This window comes from Microchirus variegatus (genome assembly GCF_963457635.1).
Source record: "Microchirus variegatus genome assembly, chromosome: 18".
In the NCBI taxonomy this organism is placed as follows: Eukaryota; Metazoa; Chordata; class Actinopteri; order Pleuronectiformes; family Soleidae; genus Microchirus; species Microchirus variegatus.
Genome location: NC_139819.1, coordinates 9,468,588 through 9,493,871, shown reverse-complemented (window position 1 = coordinate 9,493,871; position 25,284 = coordinate 9,468,588). Strand labels below are relative to the sequence as shown.

Genomic DNA, 25,284 nt, shown 5'->3' with positions numbered 1-25,284 from the left:
AGGCTAGTTGGTTTAAACATGACGTCCAGGTCCTATATTTTTCTTCTTCTGCAAAATAAAGATCAGATTAACACTTTGAGCAGACAAGTGACAAAGTAGAAAATTTATTGCAGTATTTGTTCCACCAAAAGGGTATGAATCCCTTTCCTCTTATTACTAGGGTGACCTAATACAACAAAATCTACATTTACAAAATATCCTCCTGCAATAGGCCACATATACTGCATGCGTAGTTCGAAATAGAATAAATTATATTCAGAGGACTCTGCCATTGTACAGCATGGACAAATAAAAGTGAACAAAAATAAAAAATCTTTTTTTTTTTTTTTATATCTTTTTCTTTCAAATATCTAAAAGCTAAAAGGAAAAAACCATCAGGGTGCTAGTAGTATAATAAACTCCAAAAACACTTTAATAAGAACATCAAAAAGACTAATTTCCAACATTCACTTAAGGTTTTATTCTTTTTTTTACAGCTTTTTTGTCTTCAGAGATATAAACATTTTAGTTTTTGTTGTGTTAAACTATTATACAGTGGGAGTAGAAATGAGCGACTAGAATCTGCTGCACAACAGCGAAGGAGCTCCCACAACAATGTTGACAAAACATTTCCCTCCAGGTCTCTTTTCCGATAGCCTTTTAAGGGATAATTTGGGTGAATTATTCCTTTAATGCCTTCTGGATTCTATCCTCTGAACGTATACACAAACAAAACATGAGCAGTCCCTCTAATATAATAAGTCTTATGTTTTGTGTCATTTTTGCAAGAATAACTCATGTAAAAGTATGTAGTGTCAAATATTCTTGCCCTCTTGTGTTTTCTTAGAAAAAGGAGGAAGGTGAGGAGGGTGGTAATCCAGTGAAGTTTGGCGTTCGTTGGAGATGGCAGGTTTGAGGAGGAGGAGCAGGAGCAGGGAAAAAAGATGATTCTCTGATAAAGTAGAAATTGAGCAGGGGGTAAAAAAACAAACAAAAACAAAACACCACTCGGGAGCCATTAGCTAGCCCCTCCTTCCCGCACTGCATACAGTGAGCGTAAAGTCTGTACTACTTTGTTGCTCAGTTTGTGGTTGCTGGTCAAGGCAATCTTCTTGTAAATGATGTCCGACTCCTTTATAGTGTCCACCCAAGGCACCAGTTTGCGGCCATCCCGTTTCTTGGCTTCTGCCCACGGCCCCGAGTAGGAGCCAGCCATCCAGTGGATGCTATAACCACTGGAAGTCTTGTTGATGACTCGAGCTATTTGTGGCCGGTCCTTGTATTTGGGGCAACAAAGAGCAATCACATCCATTGAATCCACCACTTCACTCATATGGCCGGGGTCTGCTCGCCTTGACCTTCGAGAGGACTGCAGGTAAGAGAGATAACACGTCTTTTAGTTAGTCTAACTCTTTTCAATTCATTTTTAAGACGGTGTGTCAGCCAATATCTCACCCCTGGGGTCCTTTCATCGCCATCACTGTAATCATCATCTGTCTCTGGTCCTGCCTGATTGCGTGGACTGGGTCCCGACATGGGCCCAGGGCCTCCCAGAAGGGCGTTTATGGCTTTATTTCTGATGTTAGCAATGGCAGAGGCTTCACCCTCCTCGTCCTCTTCATCTGGGTCCAGATGTTCCATTAGAACCTTGAACTGTGTAGTGTAGGAAAAAAAAGAAAGAAAGGAACGACTTGAGTGTAGGTAATATTATTTTAAAAAGCAGCATACATATCCCAAGGATTTCAGAAGAATTAAGGCCAAGTTAAATAGGACTTAATTACTTACGTCAAGGTACTGTTTGACTATTCGCTTCTTGACATCTTCTGTCAATGAAGCATGAGCAATGTTGTTGGAGATAAAGTCGAGGGTTTGCCGCGGATGGAAGTGAACAGTGCTTTTTCTGTTCACTGCTTTATCATAGATCTTGGCTGACTCTGTTGGTGAGTACTTCTGAATTTTACTGTTGGAAGAAGTTTCAGTTAGAGTTTAAATTGGTGATTGCAATGTAAAGTGAATGTCGTTTTTTTTGGACAAAGGCTTAAGAAACAATGGTGATGTATGTCTTACCTGTCAGAGAAACCATACTGGTTCTTCAGGTGCTGCTTGAGCACCAGCAACAACAGGATGCCCTGAACAGCATTAGCAAAATCCAAGAGACCAACGGGATTGTCTGGGAGGAGCCTCATTACTTTTTCCGCATCGTCCACATCCAAATCATCGAGATCAGACTCCGACTCCGAGGTTTCTGAGTCTGCAACAGGTTTTCGAGCCTTTTTAGGCCGCCGTACCACTTCATCATTGTCATCACTGTTGCCGTTTGCTTCGTCGTTGCTCCTGGGAGAGTCACAGTTCATCTTTTCCTCTTCATCCTCCCCATCTGATGTGTTCCTCCGCACCTTCTTTACCTTCTTCTCCTTTCGCCTTGGCTCCTTTAACAAAAGCTGTGCAGACAGAAAAAAAGAAATCAATAAATAAGCAAGTAATATTTAATACTTTCTGCTTTTCAGAATTTCTTCAACTGCAATGCTCAACACACAATTTAAATCAGCAATAATTCCAGGTTTTATTTGAAATGCTAACCAACCTCTCGAAAGGTTTGCAACAGGTTGCTCCCAGAAACAGACAGGGTGATGTCTATGTGATGCATGATGAAGAGCGGCTCCTCCTGGCTCTGGAACGGGAAACAGGCGAGATTGTCTGCTACAAACAGCAGCATGTTCACTTCCGACTTCTACGGAGATAAATAAAACAAGCAAGGTTAAATACAGGTTTTTATCTGTGTGCTGTAGAGCACCGCTGCTAGAAAATGTCTAAAAGACATGTACATAAATGAAGATTCCATGTGTTAAGGCTCATGGAGGTTCACTCACAGAACTGTCATCAAAGAGGTTCAGCAGTGAGATAAGGAAAGCCCTGCGATGCTGCCGGTTCCCCCGGATCATGCTGAAGAGGTGCGAGCAGAGTGCTGAGTGGGTCTCATCCTGTCTGAAGCCTCTTATGATGCTCCTGCGAGATGAAGCGATGGCCTTCTGCAAATTATAGGACATCTTCATCCCAGCAACTGCCTTCATCTGTGAAAATATGTCAAGAGATGTTTGAAAAATAATGTTACAATACAATAACCGGTTATAATTTGAAAAAAAAACAACGAAAAAACCTTTAATTTACTCACATGGATGAATCCTGTGTACTTCTTGTCAATCTCCACCAGCTGCTGGTCAGCCTTGTTTCTCATACTGGGCTCTGGATCTGTTCCCATTGCAATGAGGTAGGGTACACACTGTACGACAGGTAGACAAATAATGTTATATTCACATGCATCTTTATATGACTTTGATAAGCAATGGGAAGCTTAAAAGAAAGAAAGTTAGGGTAGAGTATGATGTTTCCAGCTGAATCAATTAACTAGTTTCTATAAATCACAAATTCTAATTATTATTTATTTATGTATTTATTTTCTTAAATGTTGGACTATCTATTCATTCATTATTACTAGTGGTTTGTCAGGTGCTGGTGCTCCTTTCTTACCTGCACAGGATGGATGAGACCCTGGTTGAGTGTCAGAGCGATGACGTTCAGAGCAAAGTGCCGTACACTGGACTGGGTGTGGAAGAACGCCTCCAGAACCTGTTTTAGATAGAGCTGCATTATAGAGCTGCTCATCCCTGAAGAAATGTCTCCCATCTCCTTCAGATCCTCCTGTTTGGACAGTTTCTTCCCTACAAGGATGAAAAGTCACAAGGTTATCATGGAAGTCAATTCTCACATGCAAAATCAAAATGTGTTTATAAACAGCAGCATCAACCACAGCTACTCTTACATTCTCTGTCCGCTTCCTGCATCCGCGTGTCTTCCTCCTGAAGGTATGTCTGGAGGTTTTTGAGGATCTGGATTTTGAGGTTGATGGAAGAGGAGCTGTCAGCCAGGATGCCATTGTACAAGGACTTCACCTCAGGCATGAACATCTGGCTGGGATGCATGATCACAAGGAAGCCTGAAGCAAGGGAACAAACAATACCAACCAATAAGACCATATAAATAACAAAAGCTCCAGTTACAAGATGTCCAACTGGTGGAACAGCCTGTAGCACATTACTGGCCCTACCTTTGCAGTTCTGATAGTTGCACACACTTTCCTTGACCAATTAATTCAAGATAATAGTCACTATTAAATTGGATACTGTCCTTATCCCAGTGTTTTTATAATCAATAGCAGGGAATCGACTGATTGTCCGACTTATTATCCAATATGTCACAGCTTGTAGCTGGCTGCTGGTTGGTAGCATGTAGAGTGTCATCTTTCTACCATTCATCTTTATAATATCAATATATATTAAACTATTTAATTCTTTAAACTGACTGGATTTAATTGTATTATTTATATTTTATTTCAACCTTTCCAAACACTCAGTGGCTAATATAGTAGATATATGTTGGTCTTTACATCTGTCAAAACCATATTTGACCATATTTGATAAATGTTCTTGCCTAAGCCAATGATGGCTTTGGTCTTGACCTCCTCATCTTCATGTTTGGTGAAGTACAGCAGAAGCTCGAGAACTTTTTCCTTGATTTCAACCTGTACAAATTACAATGACAAAATGGTAAGACAACAGACATTTTATTATTTCTATAAAAAGGACTTGTTTTAAGTTGCGATCTGTACCTCACTCTAGATTTGAAATGTTCAATATCATTACAAATAAACTGTTGTATTACCTTGGTGGCGCCCTTAAACTCTTCCAGGTCGAAATCAAAGTGTCGGGCCAGTGCACCCACAGTGAAGAGCGATCGCAGCAGGAAAGGCTTGTTTGCTACCAATGTTGCACTGTTAGGATCCTCCTGATGCTGAACCTTGAGCTTGTTAAGTGCACCTGGACAAAAGAAAAATAATTATAGAGTACAAAAACCACTGGTGACTAGGATAATCCACCCTTTAAATGTGATTTGTAATAGTAAAACAACAATGGACCTACTTCAAACATTGAAATACAATTTTAGTGCCTTCATTATGACCGTCATGAAAACAGCACTTCAACGCACATCATTGCAGACTAACATTATCTTTGAAACAACAGTGCTATAAATCAGACTCACCATAGAATCTGTTGAAGCAAGCCCAGACAAACTTATAGTTGTGTGTCACTTTGTTGACGACTGCTCCAAGACAGCTCACACAGTGCTGGACCACCTTGGCATAAAGAGGACAAAACAGCTTCAACATATCTGACTGCACTTTAAACTTCAGAGCGAACCGGGCTCTTCAGCTGTGCAGTATACATTTAAAAACAAACGAACAAAAAAACACACTGGTACGTACAGTCATGCCATATTTGATGATGAGCTTCATGAGGTCTTCTTCAATGGTGGCCAGGAACGTTTCACTGGGGTGCTCCATCAGTGGTACCACAAGTTCCAAGATCTTTGCCACGTTACATATGACCATGAAGTCATTGGCAGTCTGCGGGGAAAACAATATGAATAAAGAAATAGCTGATAGATAAAGCATCACAAATGAAGCCACTGGAGGCCCTAATTTATTGCAAAGGTCAAATAGGCACTCTGTTCTAAATACTAAATTCAATTCATTCCGTAATTCTTCCTCCCTGTGGTAACGTGTCATTAATAATGAATTGAAAATATTTTTAACAAGAAACACATTTGGTAAACATCACTTACGTTACACTTTGTGGTCAGGTAAGGTTGCATGGTCATGGCATGTTTGACCATTAGCTGGGCCCTGATCTTGCTGAACAAGTACAAGGTAGTGATACACGCCACAAGTCGTGTTGAGTTTACACCTTTGTTCTCTAAAGGGGAAAGAGGAAAAAGTAAAAATGTGACTTCTGACATTCACATGTAGACTTTCAGCATTAATATGTCCCTTTATTATCATCAAAGTTTCAAAAGAAACTCCTAGAAGTCAAATTATACAGTTCTATACCTGCAAGCGACTCCTCGTACTTTAGGATGTGTTCTACCAGATTGTCAACTAGCTGAACACAGGCCTTTTTGGCTGGTTTGTATGATGCATCCTCTTCAGACTTGAGAAGCTGGGGCACAAGAGACATTTTGACAGTTCATTTTAAAGATTTTAAAGAGCGACATGTTCCGCACAATGTGAAGCCCTCATTCAAAATCAAATTCTTACATTTTGGAGAAGTTGTTCAAACCAGTCGTAGCCAGTGTCTCGACACGCTGCAACCTAAAGTGATCAGACACGAGACGGTACAATAATGATGGTTAAAGTTTGATAAAATATTCTGTTTTTGTTTTGCTTATTACCATTTTAATCGTTATACTTACCACGTCAGTGATGTTCAGGATCTTTCTGGTCATGGTCTCTTTGTCATGCGCTGGAGTTGGCATAAACCACAACTTCTGGAATGTCTCGTTCACCAGTTTCTATCAGTGACAAGTTTGAGAGTCATTACTTTGGATCAACAATTTGCACAAATCTTTTAAGCCCCCCATTCCATGATGTATATGATGGTAATACAAATATTTATCAAAATATTATAATCACCAAATAAAATTTTTAAAAAACTCGGGTGCAGTTAATCCTTACCTTGATACCCTCTTCATCGTTGACTCTGCGGATCATCCTCACACACATCTCAGTAATCTTACTGAAGGTGGGCTGCTCCAGACAGATGTCTCTGAGGATCTTGATCACTCGTTTTCGTACGCTGATACCAGTGTCCTGTGCAACAAAAGCAAATTACTTCACAAAGGCTTTGCAAATCAAGGCTCTAATTTCCATTTTTTTTATATTTCAGATTTTCACCTACGTCTGTTTTTATTTATATAATTGTCTACAAGTGCTTATACTTTTCAACATTTCTGTCAAAAACACATTGTATTAGATTAGTGCAGACTATCAGACTAGTCAATTAAATCACAAAGTCCAGACAGACATATGTGGAACAGTTTGGCATTAACACTGTGCTAGTTTACACATTTGCATGTGGTGCAATTGCAGGTTTTTGCCAATAGGTGGCAGTACAAGACCATAATGAAGAGTGAACTTCTCATGAACCCTTCTGAGCATTTCCATGACAACAGACAACAATTTCAATGTGTTAACTTCTGAGACAAGATGCTGAGAAGAAAGAAAAAGGACAATGCTTTTGTATTGGAATGCGTTTCAATATAAATATATTATAATGACACGTGTACAATCCTAGACTGTATATTGTTTTCAAATGGTTTAATTATTCAAATGACTTTCAAATTTAAAAACAAACGAACATGATTAACAATGCAATTAACAAATAATTTTTAATCTGGCTTTACATATGTATTAAGCAGGTCCATGAAACAGCAAATTCCAGACAGCCTCTTTATGTTATTTGTTTACAGAGAATGGGCTTAAAGGATTCATGTAAACTGGTTTTAGAAGGGGCGACAACCACAGAATTGCACCATGAATTGACGATGACTAAAATATGTCTGATCAAAAATAATGTCATGATCAATTTGCAGTCCACAATGAAATGACTGACATTAGAAGTGTTCAAGGCAGAATCACACAACAGTAGTATATGGAGTAAAAATCATTGCAGCGATGACAAAATGTCTGTTCTGATAAAATAATGTCTAACCACATCACCACATTTGCAATCAGGCATGGCACAACATACATAAAAGTGCTTAGAATGGTAGGGAACATGTAGTTCTTTAAAGAGAACTGAACTCAAACGTTTTCATGCACAGTTTAATCGAGCCAAAGCCCTAGTCTGACTAAGACAGGCAACTGTGGTTCTATGAAACACATTATCCAGGTATGTTAGTCCAACTAAGACTGGGTGTTTTTTAGTCGGACTATCTTGTTTACACTACATTAAGAAAACCAAATTATTGCATTAGTCGGACTAAAATCCGACTTTTATGCATGTAAATGCACTGAGTGATACATACCCACAGATCACCACTGTGGGAACACTGGACACCTCAACACATCACTAAAAACAAAGCTCAACCACTGACATCATGGAGTACATAACTACTGTATGCACACACAGTATTTAGAGTTAATCCTCACAAAGCAATAATAATATAAATGGGCAACCTACCAGTATCCTCTCTATAAGCATGTCGTAGTACTGCTCAGTGAGTTGGGGTCTGCTGAGGACAAATTTGCCCAACAGCTCAACAGCGGCCTCTCTCACACTGGTGGAGTTGTCCATCAAACGACCATGGACGCCACGCTGCATGTCCGACTGCAGAAGAGGAAAGAGCCAGTGCATAGTTTAAGTTTTAAGATTACCTGCACATTGAGAAAGAACAAGAGTAGGAAAACGGGCAATGCAATGTAGTTTTTGAAATGAATGCCTCTCACATACCCTTGCGAGTATACTGGGGTCCACAGCTACAACCTCAGACAGACACTTCATGGCTTTAGTCCTCACAGCGATGGCACTTTCCCCAAGGACTCGCAAAATCTATTTTTAAAAAAAAAGAAACAACAAAAAAACTATGGTTACACAAATGTTACAATATAAGCCTGTTACACACTAGCCAGTTGATCAGCTAATCGCAAGGAATGAAAAGCAGCTGCAACATTGCATCAACTGATTACAGCTGAAAAGCAACCAGCACCCACATTCCACAACAATATGAGGAGAAATGTTTTTCCTAACCAACAGATGGCAGTAGTCTGTATATAAACTCAAAGAACCATCTCTTTACCTGGCTGTGGGTGGCACATATCTTGGTCTGTCATCACAACAGCAGACTCAAGATAGCGCTACGACATGAAGTGGTAGTTTTATTTGTGACCAAATGTGCCAATCAACTTAATTAACTTATGGAAGATGGCCAACCGCCCTTGAATCATGTATGTATATTTTTTATATATATTATTGTGTGTAGCTGCTGTGCTTTATTATAAAGTTATTTACGGTAAGAATATTTAACAATACCTGTGTTAAATAAATATCAAAGCTCTGGGCGAACGGCCTCATGGAGGCCAAATAACGCACGATCAGACAGGAGTCTTCATAGTCCACAGTGTCAGAGTTCATTCTGTAAGAGAAAGATATAAAGGAATACTATAAGATCATCTTGTCATTCAACTGGCGACTGTAACTCGCAGGCAACGACCAAAAAAGACGCATGAAAATGAGAAAAACCAAACAAACAATCCAATCCTTACTTCAGTGTAGCGAAATGAGACGGAATAGTCTTGATGATATTGCGCAGGAACTTCTTGCGCTTCTCAGCCCGCTGCATGATTTCACCAGTGCTCTCCATCTCCTTGGCATGTTGCGGTCCATCCGATGAGTCATCATCCTTTGAATTTTGGTTCCGCATAGACTTCTCAGCCTCTGTAGTGGCGTCCCGAAACCACTGGGCAATGTAGAACTTTCTGGCAAACTGAAGAACAAATCGGGAACCATTAGATGATTCACAGAGTTCTATTACTTCTTTAGAGCAATGAAATTGATGGAGAAATGTGATTGATTGTGTAAAACCAATATTGCAGGTCTTTAATGTACAGCTTTTAAATGCTATAGAATACTCAAGTAATTCAAGCAGTTAAAAGTTCATCAATTTAACTACTTTAATTCTGTGTTTCTGTTCTCTTATGGAGTGTAATCTAGCAAGGTGCTTCTACAGAAGAACAAATAACTTGTTTGAACAATCGAAGAAAAGTCAATGTGACACTGAAGAGTGCCAGGTTATTAAAAGTCGACTGAAAACTCACCACCAAAGAGGCATCTGTCTCAGCATTGTCTTCCAAGTAGTCCAATAGAGCCTTCTGCAGCTGCTGGGTCTCATCGTTACCTTGAGACTAAATTATCACACAGGAATAAAAAAATATAATTCACAATAAAAAATAAAAAAAACAGGAAAAAAGACAAGAATGCAAAACATCAAAAGATCTAAACTGTAACATATTTCCTGTTATTTCCTGTCATTGTATCAATTAAATTACACATTAAAATGGACATAATTATATATGCAGATGCCCCTCTACCTGTTGTAGAATACGATCAATTGATTTCTGGTCCATCCTGCTAGTGACTGCGTCTTTCCTCAGACGGGCAGCCACTGTGCCCAGGTAGTCAAGAGATGCTACTCTCAGAGCCATCTCAGTCTGTTTATTACTGAACTGGTGAACCTATGCAGAGACAGAAAGAAAGCAAATAGAAAATGAAGAGATGCCAGCAAGACAAAAACCTAGACATCCATGCAATAAAAATAACACTTGTATCAGCGGATTCTCCTTGAGGAGTAGAAATCAGGTTGGCCCTAAAAAAAAAGATTGTTTCTGAATTAGAAAAATAAGGGGTTCTCTCACTTTATTTTATTTTTTTAAATCATGCCAGTGCCAGTGCCAGTTCCACCAGTCTTTGACACATAATATTTAATCATGATGCTTGTGAGTGCTTTCTGGTCAGCCTTTAAGGAGTAATCAGGGTGAATAATATTTATTTGGTCCAGTTTAATTTGCAGGAGTCTGTGAAGGCTGGTGGAAATAAAGTCATGATGACTGAGGCACAGAGTGAGAAAAAAGAAGAAAATATGTCAAGCAGCCAAGAGTTACAGTCATCAGACGATGAGCACAGAGACTAGCATCTGCAAAGTATCAATTCTAAGAGAAAATAATTAAATGAGCAGAAGTGGGTGATGGTGATGCTTCAGTGGATTACTTTAGGACATAGCACTTCATCTGTGAACGAGTGATTGTTTAACATTACTGTAATAATGTCTATATAAATATCATAACCGCCCAAATCCAAGACGTATGATTACAATGTCCAGCTAACGCCTAACCCATTCAGAAACCCTCATTAATGCATAAAAAACAAATTAAATGGTAATCCTATTCAAGTAAGCCTAAAATAACAGTAAACACTTCAGATGCAAAGAAGTATGACATTTTCCAAATGACAACAAACTTCTTTTTAAAAAAAAAAAAAAAAAAAAAAAAAAAAGGACCATACAACTGTCACCTCAGATCATCTATTCTTAGACACACCAGCACAAATAAAAAAAAGGGATGTGTCATACTAACCAGTAGTCGACCAAGCAGACTGAGCAGCAGCTCTGCAGCAGGCCACTCGGGTTTGTTTACTGTTGAAAGCAGGTCCTGGACAAAGTTCTCAAACAGCGGCCGGTAATCTTCTTCTCCCTGCTTACTGCCACACCTGAGAGTAGGGAAAGAGGGGAAGACAGAGGTAGAGAAGGAGAAAGGGTCATCACAGGGAAGTAACAGGAACCACAGGAACCATGAGCATGGTGTTAAATTTGACCATAGGTCATCCAAGGTCCACGAAGAAAACAGGATATTCAGTGGACTGCAGGCTTCTCTAGCCATACTAAAGACATTAGTATGGCTAGAGAAGCCTGCAGTCCACTAAACCCTAAAATGTTTGACTTTTTAAAACACACAGCAATGATGGGTAGTTTGATGTATTAACTGTAGTAACACTACCAGCAAGCACTTTCAGCATTGTGTATTGTATGTCTGTTATTAAATACATGACATGAGAGAGAATAACTCAAGTACAGTGCAGCAATACATTTCACACTTCAAGCCAATAATCAATTAAATTGTACTTACTTTTTGAGGAAGACTGAGAGGAAATTTTGTGCGGTTCTCATTGCCGTCTCATACGAGTTGGTTATCAGCACATCTTGATCGATCTAAAAAAAAAGAGGGGCAAAAGAACTTGTGAGCAAATGATGATATGTGTTTTTATTTGTATATATAACATTTTTTGCATGTTTCGCCTACCTTGCTGTCGTTCTCTTCAAATACGTCCCTATCACTCGGGAGGTGGACCACACACTGAATCAGCTGCAGCACCAGAGCCGTCACCATTTGGATGTACATGGGCTCTCCATCTTTGTCTGAGCTGTTCAGCCTAAAAACAAGAGATTAGGATAATATAGTAGGCGTTATTCAGGACAACGGCTTATCATAGAAGATGTTACTAATATTGCTGCAGTGGAAGTTTGATGCCTCAGTCCCTGTGAATTAATAAAAAAGAAATTACCTGAAATTCCTGAGTGAGCGTTTGCTGGTGGGCAGTCTGGCCAAAGACGTAAAGATCTCCTCCAAGATTAGCTGTCGATGCTTCTCATAACGAGAAAACACCTGGAGACAGGATTTGATAAAGCCGTTAGTCTCTACCTTCACAGTTTCTGCTTTTAATGTTTGCATTGAACAGAAAGGAACACTGCAATGTAGAACTCAATAATGTGATTCATAAGAGACTTACTGCTGTAACTAGTTTAATGGCACACAACTGCAGCTCACTGACATTCTCCACAAAGAATGGAGTAATTCCCATAGAAGAGACCTAGGTAAAATGGAAATAGCACGAGTTATCACCTGGTTTTCAAAGGAGTGCTTGACTTATGACATTGTTGTTACACACTTGAGGTTTTTACCTGGAGGATGGTGGTGTCTGTAAGCAGTTGGATCTCTAGCAGCTCAGAAATGTTGCTGACAATGTCGCACACTTTATTGTACAACATGACAATCACACGCTGCTTATGTGTGGAACATTTTGCACGCTTCGCCTTAGAACTCAACAGGCCACCTAAAGGGACAAGAGTGACACTGTTAAAACAAGCTACAATATCTTGTAGTCACCCGAGGCACAGACGCTATACATCACGACAAAGCTAACAGCTTGATAAACACCTTAAACTGTATTTAAGAAGTTTACATTATGTTGCTGTGCCTGAAGGCACTAATGTGACGTCGGGCTGGTGCAACATCATCAAACGCAACACAACAGACCAAAATGAAGGACATCCAGCAGCTCTTTTTTTCTGCCCAATTTGTGGCTGTTTGTCTCAACAAGACTTCAGCTTTGTATGAGAATAGACTGTGGATATTTGCCTTGACTTCTGTTGCCCAATCAGCTGACTGTCGTGGGTAGAACTGGTCTTGCTCTACCTTGACCATACCATACCATTTTACTCTGGTACCCCAAGGGAGAGGTGCCAAAGAATAGAATACTTGGGAATGGATACTTTGGTACTATTCCTAAAGGAAACGCAAACAAATACGTACCAGACTGTACCAAAATAAACCGTTTCCATTCAGTGGAAACATGGCTTCAGATAGGTCCTCTGAAATGAGGTTCTGCCTGATTTGGATCAGGTTTTGGTCCCCATGAGGACTACTGGTCCTGACAAGGTCAGTGTTTATGCCAGAAAAGATAACAAATGCAACACACAATGCATGCTGTAAAGATACAGATACATAGACGGACAGGCCAGGTAAAAATCTGATGGACCTTTTGAGGTTCTATGACCAAGTGCAGTTATTTAATTTTCGAATTAAGCATAATTAAAGAATAAAATATACATTTTAATGCTCCGCCACATTTGCAAAAATGTAACCAGAAAAGATGCAGGTTGCCAAAAGAGACACATCCTCACCTCCATGTGGATCCACCCTGTAGACTGGATCATACTGTGGATACAGGCTGTTCTGGAGATGGAACTTGGTGTACTGTAGCACCCGCTCTATGACGTCCTCTATATAGACAGCCTTCGGCATGTGTCCCGAGGTCATGATGTTAAGTGCTGTAAGACAGGCGTCCGCAGATTTTGTGACTCTCTCCATGATGAGGTCTCTCCAGAGTTTCTCCTCATCTTCAGCATCATGGTCCTGGGGTGAGAAGGGAAAAAGAACTTGAATACATTTTACGCATACAAAACACTCTCAGAAGGACAAATGCTGAACAATCTGTAGTGTACAGCTTTTAAATTTACACAAACATCAGCTTCACGTGACTCTCTTTGTTTCTAAGTAAAGCCGTGTTAAGATCTCATGTTGACTGGTGACATTTCCGTGCTGCACACAGGAAGTGATTTGTTTTATGTCGAGACAAAAATAGGCGACAGCAACACTGCGCTAGTGAAGTAGGGCAGCTGCAAACAGGTTTTAGAATGACTTCCATTGTATACAGACACTCCCTTAATCAGGTCTGATAGTATTGCTTGACAGAGCCTGTTTTGAGATGAAGGATGCAGCATACAAATAATTTCATACAAGTTACATTGTCACTGTTCATACAGACCAAATTGAAGCATAATAATAAAATAGACAAGTCTGTTTTAATTAATTAATTAATTAATCAATCAATCAATCAATCAATCAATCAATCCATTCATTCATTATATATACATATATATATATTTAATAAAAATGTATACTAAATACTTTTGCCGTCAGTGACAGTATTACAGTTTTTATTCTTTAAATGGATACTTTGCAGATTTTGATAATATCCCAGTTATAATTCAACAAAACTGAAAATACCATTAAAAACAGATAATGGAAGAGAAAAGTGGAGCTCACATGGTTCATCAGGGTAGAGAGCTTTGACCCGTCCAGGATATTCTTTTCCAGTATGTTCAGCAGCTTCACCAGCTTGTCTGATGGAATCTGTAATAACAGAGCATATTATTTAGACCAGTGTCACTAATCAGCAATAGTCTGTCAACAGTGTCTTCGTTAATATACATTACCCTGTTAGAGATGCCCATAGCTTTGATCTTGGCAGACTCGCTGCCCAGTTCATTCAATTGGTGTTTACCGAGCAGAAGTTCCTGAGGTATCTCATCATCATCTACTGCCAGGAAACAGAAAACATTACAAAACATTCCACAGTCACACTAAAATATAAAGAGGTTTGAAAGTCAGTCAGCAATGATATTTACCCATGGTAGTAAAATCCACATCCTCCAGATTCTCCAGTATGTTGTCAATGCTCGTCAAGAACCTCTTGAATGTAGACGAATCCATCAACTCTTCTTGGGTCAACTTGGGTTCGTATGCTTTACGTTTCTTCTGCTTCTCCTTCATCTTCATTTTTCTAGCAACTGTAAGGGAGAATTCATCATTATTGTTGGGACTGTTTTCATTGTATGCCATTACCAACTGTCTTTAAGTGTATTATTTATTTAAAAAAATGATTATGGTTCCTAGCCTTTGACAGTATATTTGTATTTATTTTGCATTAACTTTAATACAGACCTTCACTTATGCTTGGTGGTGGCGAATCCTCCTCCTCGGAATCTCTGTAGCGACTTCCAGAGCCTCGTCGGCCGTCCCGTTGCCCACTTTTCCGATGTTCCCCTGAACCGCGACGCTCCCTCTCCTCAAACTCCCAGGACCGGTCTTTCTCTCTCCGTTGTCGCTTCCTTGCAGCTGTAGAGAACATAAAGGCCATAAAGGTTTTAAAGTTAAGAATATTTCAAAAAAATAAAAAAAAAAAATCAAATGACTAAAACCTTGTGCAAAGAATAGCAGCAAGAAACAACACCAATTGAAGCAATTTGACTCACACTCTCCGTTAGGATCAAAGTCGTCATCCGAGCTGACCTCGGCATATTTGGGCTTGTCATTTACAGTGCTTCGTTTCCTCTTGTTCATCTTTACTCTTTCACACAGGGGCATGGTTGACTCAATCTCTGCAAGAAGCTCTGGGGGCAGCTCTTTCAGAACTGCTGGGTCCATTCCACCTTCAATTTAATCATACAATTTAAAGCTATTAGAAAAAATCAAATTCTTTATGTAAATTAATTGTTGATAAAAATGATGGTGGACTTGATATACGTAGTTGAACTAACCCAACAGTTTCTCCGTCTTACTTTTGCCAGACTTTCCCGATGAGATCCTGTTCTTTCCAGACTTGCTGTGCCGGATGATGCTCTGAATCTGGTCGACGGAGAGCTTTTTCAGAACCACGACAGGCTTCGGCCTCTTCTCAAAGTCCTTCACCAAACCCAGCCTCTCGAGTTTAACCTTGGGCTGACCCCACATTTGGCCTTCGTTTGACCCACTGCTGTCCTTATCGCGTTTAATCTGAGGGAAATAAAGAAGATAGAGATCCAGGTTAGTTTCTTTTCTCTAAGTTAATTAGAACACAATACAATACTTTAAAAAAAAAATGTGACATGAGATTGGTGATTTTTAGTTTCCAAAATAGTTCTGATAAGTATCTTAAAGAAATGCTCCACCATTTTCACAACTTCATCTGTATACATTTTTTGTTGTGCACACCTGACAAACAATATATACAGTGCACACAGAAACAAGAGCTATACCAACTCACTCAATAGCCCAGCAAGGTCAAAGAGGTTTTAGTAAATAATGTTTACTTCTAAATAAAGTAATTTAGACTCATTCAGTTCAGGACATTTCAAAACTGCAAATTTTGGTGATAAATATTGTGGATTGAATTTCACAGAAAACTATTATTTTACCAATTGTTCACAAATTGTGATGCCCTGCATATATCCAAACATTGTCAATTGACATTTTAATCACTTCCATGCTTTGTTTTACAGAAAGGTACAGAGTGCGGCTTTCACAACAAAACACATACAAACTGTTGCTCTGATTCTAGTTCATTCTTACTGACCTAAACCAGAGGCCTCTTAATCAGTGTTGCATTTCGAACCTCCACAGAGTGCACAGCCAGTTAAGATCAGCCCTAAACCGCTTAAGTCAATAGCAATAGATTAGATCGACTGTGAAATTTAACATCTAGCCGTGTAATTTTTTGTTTTGTTTAAGGTTAAATACGGCTTTGATAAAGCAGTTGTGCAACTACAACAGCACATGAACTTTGACCTTTGCCATACAAGACCCTTCAAGGCAGTGCAAAAGAAGCCACTGTTCTCAATACATATAAAGAGGTGTGAAATCATGCTGTGTTATTGTAAGCAAACATACAACAGCAAACCCCTTCAGTTTGGGCATTTACCCATATGCAGAACAGAAACGGAGCATTTCTTTAAGATGCTTTTGTATGCACAGGACACAACCTCAATCTAATAAAATAAAACAGTTTCTACTTTTAACAGATGATTAGGTGGGGGTTAATGATGAACAGAATTTAAGACCAATTCGAGTAATAAAGTAAATGCTTATGAATGGGAAAACAAAGACAAAACAAAACACGAGCAGGGGTATATTTTGGTTTGTGAGATTGAAAGCAGTGACAGTTGAATGATTGATTGGTAGATGAGTAGATTTTGTTTGGGTCAGGCCAGATCACCTTAGGGATCTGGAAGTTCTTCAGTGCGCCACTATGCCCTCCCAGGAGGTGAGCAGGAAAAGAATCTGGAAGTTTAGCACCAGAAGCAGATGATGCTGGTTTGGAACCATCCTGCCTACTGGTGGTCCGACCAGGCTCTCCAGTAGAAGAACCCCGAAAGCCAGGTCTATCTCGGTCGCTTCGGCAGCGAGAATCGGGGGAGCGTCGGTCTCGACCACTAGTCTCACTCCGATGCCTCCTATCTCTTTCAGCTTCTCGGTCCCTGTCTCTGCCGTGTTCTCCGCGGTTTGATGATTTTGGCATCTCTCCCCGTCTGTCTGAGGATTTATCGTCATTTCGATGCTTCGATGACTCCCGACCTTCTCTCCTGCTGTCGTGTTTATCGACCCTATTCTTGATCACTTCCGGTCGTCCATCTGGTTTCAGCTGCAAAGCTGTGTCAGAACCCTCCACAGTAGCCGGCCCGCTAGCTGGTTCTTCAGGCCAGCGTTGGGCCTCAAGGGCTGGAATAGGGGCAGCCAGACAGGGGTCGAGCTGGCCATCAGCTCGGCCTGCCTGCTGGAGGTCGATGCTCACCATAAGGGGAGGGCGGCTGGCACCGTTCCCAGCTGCGGTGGCCTCTTGCGGCGTCAATTTGCCAGCGTTGCCTCCGCCTGTTGCTCCACTCCCTGGTGCACCTGTGGGGCCACCTGGTCCCCCCGCTCCTGGCTCCAGTGGAAAAGAGTCCTGTTTTCTCTTCTTCAGTGGCTTGTCTGTAAAAGTAAAACCCAAATAATATTAGACCGATTTTCTCAACTCACGTTACATTCATGATGACATATTTAAATTACTCCACACACCTTTATCTTGTACTTCTTTGGAGCATTTCTCACTCGCCGCTTCTCGTTCTATCCTCTCAATTTCAGCAAGGGCATCAAGCTCTGCCTCATCATAAACTGGTGAACTGGGAGGCTGGAGACCACTGCCACCGCCCGCTTGCTGGGAAACTTGCTGTTGTTGCAGCCGGGCTGCTAGAGTTTGCTGGAGAACAGGCACCTGTTGGAAACCAAGCTCTGCCTCCATGTTTTCTGAGTTCTGGTCCATACCTGGCACACCATCACCTGAAACATTTATTAAAAAAAAATATATATATATATATATATATATAAGAGTTGTATTACAGAGGGCTAATGGTTTATAGTACTCCAAAAGTTCAGAATAACAAGAATTATATGCTTGCACAAATCTAAGTGCAGCATACCTCAAATGAATATTGAAAGCCATTAATTTTCAATCTAACTATAACTATCTTAACTATATAAGATACAAAATCTTCTCTTACCTGGGGTATCAGACTCATTGGACTTGACCCTGGACAGTTTGAGGGTGAGTTTCTTAGAGTCCTTGTTTGGAGAGCTGACAATGTCATACATGTCCTTCTCCTCTTTCACCGCAGGGTTTTTCTTCCTTAGCTGGGACTGCTGTTTCTGGTCAGGTCCTCCCTCCCTTGGTGAGGTGGCATAGGGAGGTGGTGACTGTAGAATCAGTGGGGGGCGTGAACCTGCTATTAAGGAGCGACACAAAATAGAGACGAAAGTTATCCATCAATGCATATAGATGAGTACTTAACTACCAGTACAATGTAACATACCAAGGTGACTATTACAAGTAAAATGGAAATCAGTGTGGACTTTTTCCTGGCCTTACATTTGGGTGTTCCTTCACTGCCTGCTGGGGAGCAGCTGGACTGCGGAGACCTCAGAGGGAAAGAAGGATTCCTCATGGTGGAGTCACCCTCCTGGAAATAGAGCAGATATGCTTAAGATTTACAGTGCACTTTCAGACAAATTTCTTAATACACTTGTGCCTTGAGACATGGTATGTTTTGATTTGGCACTATACAAATAACTTGTATTTTGATTAGATTTGACAGGCAGTCAGTTTTGCTCATCCATCACTAATACAGCTTCTAGGGTGCACTGATCTCCAATAAACTCTCCCAGAAGTCAGAAGCATAGTGCTGAATTAATTAATTACACCTAATAATGAAGCAGAACACCACCGCTGTTTGCACACTATTAGTGTGTGTTCTAAATTTCCTAAAACATTTTGTCTTTAAAATCTTCCATCAGTGGAAAAGACTCCTGTCGGTGTTGGTGTCAGTTGTAAAATAATAACTGAAAACACTAATACACCAATAGAAAACAAATCCCCAATTTACAAATCCATGACAACTTTTACCAAGTAAATCCAATGTTTGGTTGATTAATGTCACATAATGTACCTCAGGAAAATAGCACTTAACATTACATTAAATTATACTTTCTATGATATCCATTCAAGACCTTATCAATCCTACCTCACTGCCCAGTCGGTGTACAATGTTAAGGTAGTCCTCAGTGCCATGCCTGTCTGAGTGGTGGTTGGCAGCATTGGCCATCTGCCCTGATACTTTCACCTCGTGGATATTTCGTATGCCTCCTGGAACCATCGGACTGGCCACAGACACTGCCAGATGAATAGAAATAGGTCATTATTAAAAAAAATATATATATTTAATTTTGTGTACTAACAACCAAATGAAAACAAATATAATACCCTCGACTATGCATAAAACAACAAATCACAAAGTCAACCAATGAAGAACTCAGTAACTACTGCTATCATTTTGAAACATTAAGCACAAATATTCATCATAATTTGCATGTCAATAATAATGTGGCAATCAGCTAGTAATAACTATTATACTCTGACGCATGCCCACAGACGTTCAACACACACAAATAACCAAATAAACAAATAAATCTCACCTTGTTGTATCTGTTGGTGTTGGTTATAGCTGGGTGGTTGTTGATACTGCTGTATGTAACCAGTGGCGGGGCTTTGGGGAGTGTAGGGGCTGGGTACCGGACTGTTCTGCTGGCCCATATACCGACTACTGGACCCAGTCTGAGGCGCCACAAACCGACTGGACAAAGTAGAGACGGAACAGGAAGGTACAAAGTCAGCAAGTATGTAGAGACATGTGTTAACACAAAGATCAACAGGTTATCCAACTATCATTCTTTAGACATGTATAAAACAATTAAATGATTACTAATATATGTATGTAATGACAAATTAGGATCATTCTTGCTGTTTGACCTACCTTGATGGACTTGGGGAAATTGCAGGCTGGAAGTTTGCAGACTGGGCAGGGCTATGCATGGAATTCTGTGTGATCTTGAATTGTGGCACCATTGGTTGCTGCATAACATCTGTTTTGAATAAAAAAAACAAAAAAAACATTTATTATACACATTGACACAAAGATTGACTATGACATTGAATGCAACCATGTTGAGGATGTGCTCCATACTTTTCTCCCTGAAAATGCCAGGGTTCCTGGCCAGCATGGTCTGCAGCAACAGTGGTGCATCTCCCTCTGGCTCATCGCTACCCAGGTTGTCCTTTAGCTCTCTGAAAACACGCAAAGTAAAAATGAAGAGAGCAAGTAAATATTGGTAGCATTAAGTAGAAACAGAGACTTGAGCATAATGATTAAAAAGTGTGTATTTGTGTACCAAAATCATGCATGACTGCATTCATTTACCTGAAGTGAAACACAATTGTGCCATTACAAGACACTCTTTTACACTTACATGTGCTCAGTGGAGACCTGGTTGAGGCCATGGGCTAGCTGGGAGGCCAGATTCTCATCCCGACAGCCCAACAGGCAGGTAACCTCCTCTGCGATCCTCCCATTGTAGAGGAGGCTCTTAGTGGTGGTAGCAGGGAGAGGGGAAGGGAGGGGTAGTTGGTTCAGCACTGAGGTGATGGAGAGATGATAGAATTGCAGGAGATAAATAAACACTCAGAAGAGAGTGGATATGCAATCACATTTGTATAATTTAAACAGAATATTTTCAAACTCTTTGCATTGGACGAGGACACAAAAAGGGGACATTGTGTTTGCATGAAAGCGGTGTTACTCACAGTCTGTTAAACTAGCGATCCCAGCAAGAGTGGTGATGGGAACATGAGGCATATCCCCATTCATACTGAAGGTGGGGGTGGGGGAGTGTGTTGATACACAGGTAGATCAGGGGGTCGATGGACAGCTCCCGTCCTCACATCTCCCGACACCTAAGAGAGAGGTTGGAAAGAGATTGAATAGAAGGGCGAGTATGAGGGATGAAGAGGAGGGGTGGAAAAAGACAGTGAAAGCAGCCGAGAAAAGAGTGGATAAAAAGACAAGAAGGAGATGAATTGACATTACCATTAATATTATTAAATTATCAAAATGAATCAAATGAATAATAGGATATATGCAACAACATATACTGCTGTGTCTCATGTATCATATCATCAACCAAGAAAGATTGGTACAGTTTCTACATGCAGTAATCATACAGGGGCAATGTTTTAAAAACAACATGCACATTATTAAACGATCGCATTTTGGCAAAATGTTTAGAGGTCTCCAACTATGAGACCATCCTGCTGTTGTGTACTATTTTATTATACCAGGAAAAACTATATACACCAACCAATCACATATTCATTCATAAAACACTGCATCAATAATCAAAGTATTTAAATTATATTGAGTTTTGATACACTTTCAAAGCTATGTACATGCAAAATACACAGGTAAATATTGGTGACTGCCATTAAAGGGCAACCAATGCATTGTGTGCAGTTGTAAACACAATATTAACAGAGCAGAATGTTTATCAGGTCGATACTATGCCCCAATTCCACCAGAATAACAGTATACAATATTAAACCATCATGGCAATAAGGTTTTCCAGTGAATAGGCCTGTGTGTTCTGCTTGAACAAGTAATACAGTAGATACTATACATGTGTGGATATTTACAAACATTCTGTGTCTTCAATTCCTCTCTCCACTTGATTTTACAAATATGCATATTTAATAGCACCACTACCATGAAACTGAATAAGTAGTTTTGTGAAGTAATACTTCATGTCTAAACTCCCTTAGCCAGTTAAATGTCCTTGACTTGTCAGGGAAGAATGTAAAGGAGGTCACAGAAAATCAGAGGAAAAGGCCAGCTGCAATTTTCAGAAAACCTAAACGCAGCCCACGCTTAATGGACCTAATTGCTACAACAAGCCGAAGCAGGCAAGTGAAAAGGGACACATTCTTATCTATTTTATTCACTCAGATACAAAATAAAAACAAGTGTTCACACACACTATCCTCATCTCAATGAGGATATCATCATCATCAGTTGTTTCAATGTTATTATTATTACGAATAGCCATTCTGTGAAATGATGAATAGCCATTATAAAAATACCTTTTTGAAGAATCCTGTGCAGTCTCGGGTGGACTCACTGACATTTCAAATAAAAATTCCTACTCCTTCAATCTGTTGAAAGAGAACATGGCTATGAATCAGACTGCAACATAAAATTAGATCTTGTTTTTCTTCAGGACAATTTCAGGAAAACACCATGTATACAGGAGTTAAATAGACATTTGTGTACAATAGCAATACAACAACATATACAGAATTACATTTTGTACAGTCTTCAAACTAAAGATGCAACAACATGTATCACTGTTGACCTTGCATGCAAGACAGTCAAATGATGAAATCACAACTAACCAAATACAAAACTTTTACAGAAACTTCAGCATGCTACTGTTGTCATGAAAAATCTGTAAACAAGGTTGCAACCAGACCTGAGTGGGAGCAGATCACTGAGGGCAAACAGTGAATGCATGAAAACTACTTCTGCATGTCACAACTGTATCATGGATCAACAGATGGATATTATAAACATAGCATTATCTAGCAGTACTGTTAGCAATCTCACTCTATGTGGTCTCTCTCAGTACACAGAGGCTTGGCTGACAGCTGTGAGACTGACAAGCAGGAGACAGCACAAAGGAACAGATGCACTGTGATGGTGGCGGCAGTAGTGGGGGGCTGCATCCTCCAGTAGCTACAGCTTCAACGCATTCTACAAACGCCACAGATAACCACTTCACTGTATTCGATGGGGTCAAGAAAATATCTATGATCCACCAGTGAATACAGGACCATTTCTACCCAACTCTGATTGAAAAAGTAACTAAAGCTGTGACAGCGCAACCTGTACATAATCAAAACATTTCAAAACAAGATAGCAAACTAAAGCCACATTAGCCCCGCCAAAACATCAAGCAAAACAAAAACACACCGTTATTATGGCTTAATTAACAATCATGATGTGTCGTAATTCCTGAAGGAATTGTTTTAAGTGTTTATCTTAACTGAATAACCAGCTGCAGCCCGCTACGAGCGAACGAAACCACAAGCGCTGTAGTGCCAAGAAGTTGGCTGTCTAGATGTTGCGGGCTAATTGCAAAGATAGTGCTGCCAATGAGGGTATCGGCCTGAATAACTAATGCTAGCTGTCTAATATTCCACAATAACAATAATCGTGTTATAGTAGCTAGCTAGTAGCGCTAACTAGCACGAACTGTTGTTAGTTAGCCTCTAACACTGTCTCCGTTCAAAAGAGGAAAGGCTATTCAGATAATACAAGGAAGCGCCAGTTTGTTGTTCTTAAATGTTTGTCAAATTCCGCTGCGCTGGGCAAAAGTAGCGAGTTTGAGTTAGCAAATGCAAATGCAACTGCACGGGTACTAAATCCGTGGCAACGGCCCAATCCTCGGGCTCGACGAATGACATCCAGTTCAGGCCGTGCGCCTCGGCAGAGCAAAAACACACCTAGCTAGCTCGGCTGTGCTAGTTCGCTAGCTTCCGTTGCCTCCCGGTCAACGATTAACGACGCCGTAGGTGGTCTTGCAGAAGAGCATATATCAACGTGAAAATTATAATAATCGCAATTTAAAAAGTTCACCCCATAAATAAAAATAAGTGATGATATATACCTTCGGGTGTTGCGTTCAAAGGGAGGGGAATGTTTTAGCTTGGTTTGTGTCCGCGTCCGTATCTCTAGCTCCCCCTTTCTTCTCTCGCAGCTCCTCCAGAAGGAACTCGACTGGCTTGCCAGCTAGCTGCTAGGCTAGCTTGCTAGCTATCAACAATAATCCGGGTCGGGCTGATTCGTACTTCTTCCGTCACTCGAGGGCGAATGTTTCAGCGTACATTCATTGGGAAACATTCGTTCTTCGGCGTTTCAGTCGGTCTGCGCCGACATAAACAAGGAGTTCAGCCAATTTCGACACTAAATGAGAAATATGACGATTGTTGCGATCATCAAGAGGCTCTCCTCTCGTAGAACAAAATGCCGACCGGAAGTTCTGCCGACTGACTGACCAAAGATCTCAGGAGTGACTCCCTCCATCGGCGCCAAACAAAATGCCATGCGACGTTTCGTGTTTGTGCCACTGGAGGTCGCTGCAGGATAACGTTGTCTATGAGCGTTTTGTTTTGTTTTTTTCAATTCATGTATTCATTTAGACTTCTACTTTAAAAAACTTGTAAGGCATTTAAACATATGTTGTATAAACGAAAAAGGCGTAAACTATTCCGTTTGTGAGGTCATGCTTTAATAATGATGAAAGGTCTATGACATATTTTGATTTTATAAATTTTAGGGACTTTATATAGAGTTGGATTCCATTATAAAAGGTACATATGAGTGGGTTGGGGTTAAGTTCAAACACAATTACAGTCAATTGTCAAAGTTGAGAGCCAGACAAGGTTAAATAATTTATAGATTAAATAAACACATTAGAGATCAAATTTGCAATTAAAATTGTGATATATTAGTGAATACAATTGATTTACTCATGGATTAGCCTCAGAGGGGCTAAATATCAGCAATGGACTACTCTTTCAAAGGTATGGGCACATCAGTTGGAGTTCTTACAAATGACCATAAATGTAGAAGAGAAGTAAACATTACGCAGTAAATAATTTATGATATATTTTCCACTGAAATCCACAGTATAGTAATACAATTTCCAATTATAATCTAATGCATAATAACAATTAAAATATTGTATGCACACATTGCAGTAGTTATAGGACAAGTTAAAAAAAAGAGCAAGAGATATTTTTGTCCCCAACAACAATTTTGCAGAATTTTCCTAACCTTTTAGTTAAGATGTATATGTATATGTTTTAGAAATGCTTGTTTTATTGGATTGTTATTAACATCGACGCAGTAAGCATAAATTTAACGTTGTTAAAGGGGCTTCATCTACCAGCCTAACTACTGCAATTTTCTGTTTTAATCATGCATTGAAGTTTAAAAAGGAATTAAAGGAGCAATCAATTTTATAGTTGAATAGAAATACCTAATTTATTACCTATTTTTAGT

General features: G+C 39.9%; 1 protein-coding gene across 1 annotated transcript; it reads right to left on the bottom strand.

Annotated features, from left to right (window-relative positions):
* Positions 1-356: 356 nt before the first annotated feature.
* Positions 357-24,055, bottom strand: nipbla (NIPBL cohesin loading factor a). Its single transcript, XM_083905205.1, has 49 exons — positions 23,888-24,055; positions 22,302-22,373; positions 20,973-21,122; positions 20,639-20,804; positions 20,356-20,456; positions 20,146-20,254; positions 19,808-19,965; positions 19,357-19,505; positions 18,705-18,795; positions 18,340-18,561; positions 17,858-18,118; positions 17,019-17,770; positions 15,607-15,820; positions 15,301-15,477; positions 14,990-15,163; positions 14,674-14,835; positions 14,482-14,585; positions 14,312-14,398; positions 13,387-13,618; positions 12,385-12,536; positions 12,213-12,293; positions 11,988-12,088; positions 11,726-11,855; positions 11,552-11,634; positions 11,003-11,135; positions 9,962-10,105; positions 9,689-9,775; positions 9,137-9,357; positions 8,904-9,006; positions 8,325-8,423; positions 8,055-8,201; positions 6,548-6,682; positions 6,286-6,384; positions 6,131-6,184; positions 5,924-6,032; positions 5,659-5,789; positions 5,300-5,440; positions 5,077-5,170; positions 4,699-4,853; positions 4,468-4,558; positions 3,800-3,973; positions 3,508-3,698; positions 3,152-3,259; positions 2,850-3,050; positions 2,564-2,710; positions 2,047-2,420; positions 1,765-1,939; positions 1,435-1,632; positions 357-1,348 (listed from the first exon to the last, which is right to left on the bottom strand). The coding sequence occupies exons 3-49, from the start codon at positions 21,034-21,036 to the stop codon at positions 998-1,000; spliced, it is 7,632 nt and encodes a 2,543-aa protein (XP_083761331.1). The 5' UTR covers positions 21,037-21,122; positions 22,302-22,373; positions 23,888-24,055; the 3' UTR covers positions 357-997.
* Positions 24,056-25,284: the final 1,229 nt, after the last annotated feature.

Excerpts from the sequence above, each read along its gene's own strand:
- nipbla (XM_083905205.1), bottom strand. The coding sequence starts at position 21,036 with ATGAATGGGGATATGCCTCATGTTCCCATCACCACTCTTGCTGGGATC. Across the intron at positions 5,441-5,658 it reads ACCTGACCACAAAGTGTAAC|ACTGCCAATGACTTCATGGT; the intron begins GTAAGTGATGTT and ends TTTTCCCCGCAG. Across the intron at positions 5,171-5,299 it reads TCATCAAATATGGCATGACT|GTGGTCCAGCACTGTGTGAG; the intron begins GTACGTACCAGT and ends CTTTATGCCAAG.